This window comes from Mustelus asterias, chromosome 2 (genome assembly GCF_964213995.1).
Source record: "Mustelus asterias chromosome 2, sMusAst1.hap1.1, whole genome shotgun sequence".
In the NCBI taxonomy this organism is placed as follows: Eukaryota; Metazoa; Chordata; class Chondrichthyes; order Carcharhiniformes; family Triakidae; genus Mustelus; species Mustelus asterias.
Window position 1 is genome coordinate 117,420,708 of NC_135802.1, and position 10,286 is coordinate 117,430,993.

Genomic DNA, 10,286 nt, shown 5'->3' on the forward strand with positions numbered 1-10,286 from the left:
ATAGATCGGTTCAGATAGATAAAGTCCGAAGCTAAGGAGAGAAACGATTCGCAGTATTCACTCAGGACTGTAACATTAGTTCGTTCAGAACGTTTGTGTCAACAAACATAAACATGAATCTAGTGAATGATCATCTGAAGTTCGCCTGTTTATTCAGTACCAATGTCAAGTCTCTGTGACACATTATTCACACACACAGGGGAAAACTTTTACCTTCAATTCATAGAAGAGAAAGGGGAAAATTCGGTGTTACATAAATCAGTGTCTTGTAAAATGTATAAATATGCCAGTTATTAATTATTTTCCACAAATCTTGTGTTTCCTGGTCAATTGTTCCATTAATGGATAAGTCATCACTGTAGTTTAATGATTGGATACATGTTTGAAACCTCACACTTTACCTATAAACACACACATGTTAGCTAATGCATCAAGAATTGATCTCCCCCCCTTTGCAGGCAGGGTATTAGTTGAACTGGCTTACTGCTGGTTTAAGTAGTACAGTAGTGAGTCTGGCTGTATTGAGATATGGTGAAGCTCACTCTTGCTGTGGCTGTTGACTTTCCTACCCTCTATTACTGTGGTACAATAGGGTGGAGCACAAGTTGCAGCTGTTCATTAATATGTTTCTAATTAAATTCAGCTCCTTCCCCGGCGATCAGCGAACAACTATTAACCCAATAATAGTGACCGCACTTTGAGCGGCCATTTCCACACAGGGCGACCCGATTGTAACAATGGTCGTGGCTAAATTAGTATAAATACCATATTGTGCTCAATTACCTTGGAACTCATATTGAGGCTGCACTTAACTCGGGGCTGTTCTTCCGCATTTATACTTGAAGCATTTGTGCTTTTTTTATTCCCTCCCCACCGTGAAGGTATCTAGGAGTTAGACTGGAGGCTTTTTTAAAGCTGGCTTTATCTGACGTCATGCCTACTGATAATAACTAAGTTCAGGAGCAGAACACTTTGTATTTGACTCGCTATCTTTGTGTGTTTTACCCGCTTGCAAAAGCACTCATTTTCGAAACCAACTGTAACGTCCAGCCATCCTGTAAAACGAGATACCTAAACTAGCTTGGTTGTGGACAGGGAAGCGGGAGATGGGGTTGGGGGGGGGGTGGAAAAAAGTTTGAAGCTGTATGTAAATAAATTAAATGTGCCGTTTTCCTTCGCCCTATCGAGAATCTAGGAGCCTGTGCGCTTGTCAATCAACTGGTACGGTGAAACCGAGCAGGGCTGCAATAGCGTGGAGATCAGGCGTCTCTCTCTCGCTCCCTTTTCTGAATGTTGGGAGCCTTGGACAATGTCGTACCCGCAGTTCGGATATCCCTACACATCAGCACCTCAGGTATGTCACATCGATCCTTCAATTTTTTTGATCGCATTCAGGGACTAATTGATTGCTAGTGGCCGTTTCCGCTTTTCAACATTGCTTTGCCCACAGGCTGATCCTGAATTCACTTCAATACAGATAAAATGTGACGTGGCTTAACTTTACTGTCCATAATAATAAATGCATGCGTAATTGGAAGGAGCGAAGTTGATCTAAAGAGACGTGTTTTCTGTAATGGGGAAAATAAACTGAGCAATCGCACAAGAACGATATAAAGGAGTCCCAGTGGAGATATGTAGCAGAAACAATCCCCCAATTTATATATGTTTCTATTATTTGTCTTTTTATATATATAGTTCCTGATGAGCACCAATCCCCTGACTACGTGCTGTGAGTCAAGCGGCAGGACGCTGGTGGATTCAGGGGCTGCCGCCTCTGCTCAAACCCCTGTCTATTGTCCCATGTATGAGAGCAGGCTGCTGGCCACAGCCAGGCATGAGCTCAACTCAGCTGCTGCCCTCGGAATGTATGGGAGCCCGTATACCACCAACCAGGGATATGGCAACTATGTCACCTATGGGACAGAACCCTCAGCTTTCTATTCACTGGTAAGTAATCCTCTGATCTCTATTATTACCACCGTCAATTAGGATTGGGCAAAACAAGCTGCCCATGTTTCAACATTGAGGGCTTTAGTATTAGGTCAGCCCATTGATTTAGGCTGGTAATTGCTCTTTTTTCCTTTGACTCAGAACAAGTATTTCAACCAACGTTAGTAAATTGAAATTGTTCAATTTTGAAAGGCAGCAACTGTATGCCGCATTGTGATATCCTCAAGTAACTTGAAAGCCAAATTGAGAATTCTTCAGAGTTAACTTGCACTAGTACCTATTAGATAACATTCCACCACTTATTATACAACACCTTCTCTGCGGGAAAAGCGCTGACCATGGTTTATTAGTAGTCTATGAACATTGTTATAAATATTATCCGCAGTACTGAACGTTTTCCTGAAATCTGCCTTAAAATCTGAAGTGTCCACATAGATATATATATGTATATTCATTTGCATTTCTCAACTGAAGGGCCTATCCTTCACTATCATATATATAGATCTGTGAAATATGTAGAGCAATGAACATGTATAACACTGAATTAGAACACGTTTATGCAATTTGGAAGCATTTGTGCACAGCGCATTTTGTTTAATTATGTATTTTGGCAAATGGCATCTCCGGTCCCTCAAGCCTATTTATGTACTGAAAATATAGTTCAATTATGTTATGAGTACAGCTGCCAGAAAAATGCCATTTTATAACTGGACATGGCGTGATGGATCAATTCCCAGACAGAGAGGAGTTTCCCTGTAAGAATTAGCAATTTGAAAACAAGCAAATGAAAGCATTGCAGAAATTGAAGTTCGACAACTAAAGTATCAGAACCTGAAATAAGTGCTCCATGTTTCCCCACCGTTTACAACCTTAGTTTCAGGTTGGTCTTAGATTGGAACACATATTGATGGAAAGCATTTTAAAAAACTTGACCTGTACTTAAATGCCAGGTGATCCTAAAGTTATTGCTGCTTATCTGATTGTAGCATGCCATTGTTTGTATAGTTTTGATGCCAAGTGTTCGTCAGACGCTGCTCTTCTGCTGATCAAAGCAATCAGCGCAGAGTTTTTCCATTAAATAAAAGTGCTGGTAATGAAGTCAAGATGTGCCAACATGTCTCTTTCAGAGTCCCTTTGACACCAAGGATGCAGCAGGATCTGCGCATGCGGGAATCACCCAGGCAGCTGCCTATTATCCATATGATCCTAGCTTGGGACAGTATCAGTATGACAGGTGCGCAAGAAGACCACCCTAGCCCACTCCAAGTATTTACACTTGCGATTATAGCAATACTGTATATTTGTTTTTAAATCATCACTGGAACAAACACCAAGCAGCCATTTGTGAGAGACGTATGTGTGCGCAAATACATATAACTTTTGAACTATTTTAAATACGCAATATTAAAAAAACTCCAGTTTTCTTGGAGATGTGAAAAAAACAAGAAACAATTGGCTTTTCAGTGCAGCTACATGCAAAGTACATCAAAACACGAAATCCAATCACCGTGAAATGAGAGGAAAGGTGGCTGCTTGGGGGTTTGAATTGATCGTGACTTATTTTTTAGCGTTCCCACTTGTCAAACTCTTTTGTACAGTGGTGTCTGCACCTTATATATAAGAAATGTTAATAGTGTGCGTATCTATATAGTTATTAGTTTCAAGATTGTCAAAAAACCACTTAAGTCACTTTAACGCTTCAAGCCCACTGCTTGTGTGTGACCTTTCCCGGCTGGGCTACATTAAATATTGAAGTGTAGCTGAGTGTCTTACTTTAGCGCATTTAACTGTTTTATCCATGAAGGAAGGAGTATGATTGTACAGTCAACTGTATTTGAGCGAATTGTAGTAGTATTGTCGAATGAACAAGAACCCTCCGACAAGTTTAGAAAAAGTGAATGCTCTAAAAAATAAACGGGAGAGGCGTGACGGACTGACAACAGTCACATTTCATCCCCTTTCCCTTCCTGTGCCCGTCTCTGTAACACTCGCTCATCCAACATTTTTTTCAGAAGCTTGAGCATTTTATGCTTCCATTTAATTTAGCTGGCGCCCGTTCAATCGTCTATTTTATCACAACGGGAATCAATATTATATTCCAAAAGCCTACACGCCACTGCCAGGCATCCCAGCTAAATAAATGATATAAGCGAAGCGAAAGTAAATGTGCATTGCACATGATCTTTACACATCGTGGTGAATTACTTGTGTTTTATATTCCGCCCACTGATTATAGCAAGTGAAATATCCAGACCTTACTTTTTAAGACATAACAAAATGTAAAGAGAATAAAAAGCCAGCGATAAAAGCCGAATATCAGGAAAGTCAGCGATGCGAAGTCATTAGTTTTCCGAGATTCCATATTCCAGAAATGTGTTAGGTGGGCGTGTTTCATCACGTTTTTACATTCTTGCTACATTTAATCCATTGCGTTTATCTACAAATTACTGACCAAATACTGAGCTTGTAAAATGACCCACTCAAGTGTACTATGGCATTCCACGTTCAGATGCCATGTGGCAAATTCAAAGTGGATAGGGTCTGTATAATGATAGTCCACCCTTTATTAATTTTCAATTATTCTTGAACAAACTTAGATATGGTGCGGTGGACCCAGGCGCCAGGCGTAAAAATGCAACCCGGGAAACCACCAGTACTCTCAAAGCCTGGCTGCAGGAGCACAGGAAGAACCCCTACCCCACCAAAGGAGAAAAGATCATGCTGGCCATCATCACCAAGATGACCCTGACCCAGGTCTCCACCTGGTTCGCCAACGCCAGGAGGAGACTTAAGAAAGAGAATAAAATGACCTGGTCGCCCAGGAATAAATGTACCGATGACAAGAAATCATACGACGAGGAAGAAGATGAAAGTCCAAACAATAAAAGCCCGCAAGATAAACACAATGATGGTTCGCTTTCGCTGTATTCTCTTCGGTAGACATGTACAAGCGTAAATCCAACACCACATCATGTACTTTATAGTTAAATATATCTCGCATATATAAAATGTCGCTAGAAAAACAAACTCGAGAATATATATATATTAAAAATGATAAGACGATAAAAGCGTTACAACTTCTAGTCAGTTTTTGTTTAATGCGAGTATATGATAAACGGTTTAAATTAATGAGAACACCCTTCCAAACTTATCTTCACATTTCTGAAACTTCTGTTTTTGACAGATGCCACATGCAAAGAAGACAAAGAACTGCAGTTGAGTGACCTGGATGACTTTGATGGGATCGAGACAGAAAGTGATGAGTGTGAACTGAAAGGGCCATTTCAGCAGATGGACAGCAATCAGATCAGGGTCTCCGACTGCCCGACTGGCCAGTGCAAGAAGCTCTCTTTAAAGATTCCCCTTTCAACACCGGGAGATCGCCATTCTGAAAAGGTCAAGGACTGTCTCAAACGAGTAATGGCGAGCTCCGAGCAAGACCTCATGGCAGGAAGACAGAGGGGGTGCGAGTCCAAGCTTTGCTTCCAGCAGCAACAGCAGAGTCAGCAACTGCTTGACAACAAACCTCGGATCTGGTCCCTAGCTCAAACCGCGACTTCGTTGAGCCAAACTGAGTATCCATCTTGCATGTTGAAACGGCATCAACAGGCCATCTCCTCGTCGCCTCCCTTGGCCTCTGTGCCTACCAGCGTGGTGGACAGACAAGATTCCCCAGTAACCACCCTGAGGAATTGGGTAGATGGGGTTTTCCACGACCCTCTACTCAGACACAGCACTTTGAACCAGGCACTGACCAACACTACCGTTTCCTGGGCCACCACCAAAGGTGCTATCTTGGATACAGAGGCAATGGGGCGTTCTTTAGGAACTCCTACAAATATGATTAAAGGACAGATCACGGGCTTACCCCAACAAGAAACTAATAAGGACCTCTCAGCATTTCCTAAAACAGGAAACAAAATGTTTTGTTCATAACAAATCAAAATGGTGCGGACTTTTTTCTGGACCTGCTGATGGACCATGAAGAGGCAAACTTTAACCTTGAGACGTTCTATTCACAAACCCAGCCCGTCTTTTATTAGACTTTATATATTTCATCACTGTTTTAAACGTTTCACAAAATAACTGCAGTTACTTCAAGAGTTCTTTAACTGAATAGTGCTGTGTAATTTATTCAAGTCCACGTTGGAAAGCACGTCTGAACTATAGTATAGACATATCGGTAACGTTTACAATATCCCAATGTTTACAGAAGTGGGTATCATGGATTGGAATTCGCAGCCTGCTTGAAAGCATGCAAATATAATTCCCCGAAAATGCAGTTTTGGAAAAAAATATTTATGCTACCGTCAAGCTCTGCCAATGGATCACAAGCAACACTTATTAAAAGTTTACACCATTGCACAATTCTTTGGCTTTGAAACATACGAGAATATATGTTAAACATATGTGCACTGAAATAAATGTGCTCTTTTCGAGGTAACTAACGAGTGTTTGTCTGGTTACATTACGGACAGATAGAATGATGCAAGCTTGAGTCAAAGCGACACTGCTTCAATTTCCCATTTTAAAGTTATGTCACATTAACTAAACGTTTCCACAAACCATATTATTCGCATTGCCTGTTTTAGATACAGTGAAAATAACCTGCAACTTATACCTGATATGGTATTTGAGTGCCATGCACTTACAGTACATTAGAAAAACTGTATTTTTGGGAAATCGTCCTTGAAAAAGTAAGCTGCTTTCCCAACCAACACCTTTTTTTTGCCGAGTTTTATTCTATTGTACACTTAAACTCATTGCTGCCATGTCACATTAGATTAAACATAGTCCAAATATTTTGATTCTGAAAAATTATCTTCATCGCCTCTTCAAACTTGAATTAAGTTAAATGGTCAAGTCGCTATTTGCGTAAAATGAAAAAAAACATTCGGTAATCGTTCCTGTCACATAAAAATGTGAACACTTCAGCACTAATGTTCGGAAACAGGGTTTAAGGGTTAAGGTGCCAGGGTGCATGCGCATTCGTATAGCTGGGAGGTGCGCGTTTACAGATTCGAGTCAATTGGAAATATATTAATACAGAAAATTTGGTTTTAGCTCTAATATCTAACAGGATGGCAGGAGCAGGATGGCTGAAATTGTATGTCACTGGTTTATTGACTAAAAAACATAAAATATTTTATTGTCCTCAAAACATTAAACAATGCATAAATTTATCACATTATTCAATAGATTTTAAGAGCTCCTTTGCATTTGCTGAGCATAAACAAAAGCTGCATAATGTAACTATTCAGCTAAAAGTATTGCCAGAAAAGTAACATTTGCGAATAAAACACTCAATTTGTTGTCCCGATTTCAGATTATTGGATGAAGAGAATGGTTGCGCAGTCATTATTATGAGTATGCTCCGCATAATAGAAGGTTGCTATTCATAAAACACCCAGTTCCTATTTTGCATAACTTTTTAAACTTCCGGTGAGAAAAATACAAAATAACATATTTGCAGTGTGTTGTACCAGCCCACAATAGTTGTTGCTCTGAATGTTTGTTACCTTAATTCAGTTTCACAAACACCTCATACAATTCTCAGCAAAATGGAACAGCGTCTGCAAACATTTTATTTAAAAAATAGCTTACAATTATTACGGCTGCGAACTGTAATGTACCAAAGTGCTAAATGGCTTGTTTTGAAATCCTGATTTGAGAAACAGTCGTTTTTTTTTTCTCCCTCTCGTCTTATATGTATGTGGTATAAAAAGAATCCGAACATTCTGCACATCAACTTCAATAAGAAAATAAATTGATTGAAGACTGTATTTTTTATCACTAAAATATAAAAGAAGAACTGTGTGAAACGTATTACAAATCTGCTTAGTCGTGTTGTAAACACGACCTATGATGATACCATATTTGGCACAAACTATGCACTAAAGCAGAAAATTCAATTTATCATCCTATAGTTATGGTGGGTGAATTCAATGTCTTATGTATATATCATGAGCCAGATCTAGTACAATAAGGATTTATGCAGTCACATATCTTGTCACTGTATTAAACTTTCCTGTTCTTTGATGATATTGTCGCGATCACAAATGTTGCTATTTGCTAGACCCACTTGTCAAAGATTTTGACAAGAGCCCTGGTCGCCCAAATGTGCAACAGCTAAGATAATTTGAAGTGAAAATTTCATCTTGACACTAACCCCTCAATTTCTAGAGGCTCTGCACCCTCTGATCTCTAAGGCAGGCTAGGCTTTACGGTGAGCACATTTTCGCTGAAAAGGGCAAAAATAACTTGAATTAGTTGTAATAGATAAAAGGGCAAAAAAAGAGTCAAGGGTACTTGACAGTAATAGCGAAAGTCTATTCTCCAGGGGAAAGTGTACAGCTAGAGGCTGGAGTATGATGAATTTTAATGTAGCCCGGGCCAGCCAGAGCCTTTAACTGAAACCTTAGACAAATAAATAATTTTCAAAAATAATGCAACTGACAAAGTCTGGGTAATGTAGCCATTAGACGTTGTAGGTGGGGAGATGCAATTGTACTGAAATTGGAATGGAAAGGTAGATTGTGCTGAGGGTGAAAAAAAGAATCAGTTTTCGCTGGATACTCTTAAATCATTCAGCCGTGGCAAATTCAAACACACAGAGGAGGGGATGCTAAATTAACAGCGCTTTTTACATAGAGCCCAAATAAAACTGTAATCACCGACGCGTTACTTTTCATTAACAGAGTTTGACAGCAGCATATTCAGCCTCGACAAGGGAACATAAGCAAGGAAATAACTGCTCTCAAACACAGAGTCATAAGATAATTCCTTAAGCTCCATTAACAACTCTTAGCCGCAGGAAATGGGCTCCCTGAAAACATCTCAAAATCTAAAAGCTTTATCGACCTCTCAAACCCGTGCTGATGGTTCTATTTTTTAACTTAGAGAAAGATGTCCAGCCGAGGTAATAGACTCTGACACAACACCTTCTCATTTGTAAAAGGCAGACTTAAACGACATTTGAAAATCAACCAATTAAGCTTTAGAAACCATTGACACATGAGAATATTTATGATTTATGACATACACATTTCATTTTTTTCAAACATTACGCTATTGTCATAGCTACAGTTAAAACAACAAGAATACACAATTTTACATGAAAACAAAATAATTAGATCCGTGCAGTGGAAGATTTATGTATTGAGCCACGTCAACATATACCTTCACAAGAACAATGAAGCAAAATGATGGCCAGCTCGCCATGAAAATTAGCCAATTGCACATGTAATTATTTTTAACTTTAAAATGATCATAATTGGGGTTTTTTTCAAGACATCTTTGCAGTATAGTTATGAAACAGTTTCATGCAAAGCCAAAAACCAGGTAGCAGCATTCAGTTTTACAAAATATGATTCACTTTCTCAACTAGTAGTTCCAAGAATGTCTAAAATGTATACACCAATATATTGTGTCAACACACATAGGGTGCACACCAAAAATGGTAAAACCTGTGTGTAAAATTATCTTTGACAAATTCTTGACAAATGCAAATATTTAGCAAGTCTTAGTTTATTCTAATTTTGTACTTGTTTAATCTAATCCATGCAAGTCCTGTCATAAAATGAATAACTTTTGGATCATTCAGCCCATGACATATGGAGATTACTACAATTTAAGAGATGCCTGGATCAGCTAAGAGAAAGCATTATCTAATCACATTATTTTCTATGGAAAGACTTCTCCGATTCATTTCTGTGTCATTAAATGCCTGTCAAAAAAAAACAAGCTGCTTGTTTCTAAACATTTGTTTTAATTTGCAGTGCACTTCAATGATCTGAAGTGGCCTTTCACCCCTCTGTTAGTCTGTATCATTAATCGTCTGTTAATAACCCAAAGTCACAGAGCAAAAGCCACACAATGTGATGAAGTGTAATGCCATGGTTATACTTTGGCCTGGAAATTACATCAGATGTTGAGCTGGCCAAAATCTGCACATTAATACATAATAGTTTGCCAATGGACATAAGCAATCAGTACATTTAGTTCAGTGGCTGGTTTCACATTGATAAGATATAAATAAATAAAAATATAATTTTGCTAAAAATATTTATCACCATGCTTCAGAGTATCTTTCCCTTTAGTAATCTCTGTCACAGATGAAGCCCAGAAAGCTTAAGCCAAGGCTTAGAGTCACCCTAAATGTGTTACAGAGCACTACTGGAGTTTAACCACAAGTAGCTATAAGCTTCTCAAACCTGTCTACTCTTATCTTTTAAGATATTCATGCACAGCTTTATCTGGATTCAAGTGGAAGAATCTCAGGTCTCACACTATCTCTTCATGCTTCCTTAGTGAGCCAAACAAGCCAATCCACATGG

At 39.0% G+C, this 10,286-nt stretch overlaps 1 protein-coding gene across 3 annotated transcripts; it reads left to right on the forward strand.

Annotated features, from left to right (window-relative positions):
• Nucleotides 1-582: 582 nt before the first annotated feature.
• irx4b (iroquois homeobox 4b) lies at nt 583-7,767 on the forward strand. Of its 3 annotated transcripts, none has more exons than XM_078228543.1 (6): nt 583-881; nt 1,189-1,354; nt 1,696-1,947; nt 3,078-3,184; nt 4,548-4,861; nt 5,135-7,767. In XM_078228543.1, the coding sequence occupies exons 2-6, from the start codon at nt 1,310-1,312 to the stop codon at nt 5,884-5,886; spliced, it is 1,470 nt and encodes a 489-aa protein (XP_078084669.1). In that variant the 5' UTR covers nt 583-881; nt 1,189-1,309; the 3' UTR covers nt 5,887-7,767. The 3 variants fall into 3 exon arrangements, with proteins under 3 accessions (XP_078084669.1, XP_078084677.1, XP_078084687.1); XM_078228551.1 differs by having other exon boundaries at nt 787-881; nt 1,196-1,354; XM_078228561.1 differs by lacking the exon at nt 583-881 and having other exon boundaries at nt 889-1,354.
• Nucleotides 7,768-10,286: the final 2,519 nt, after the last annotated feature.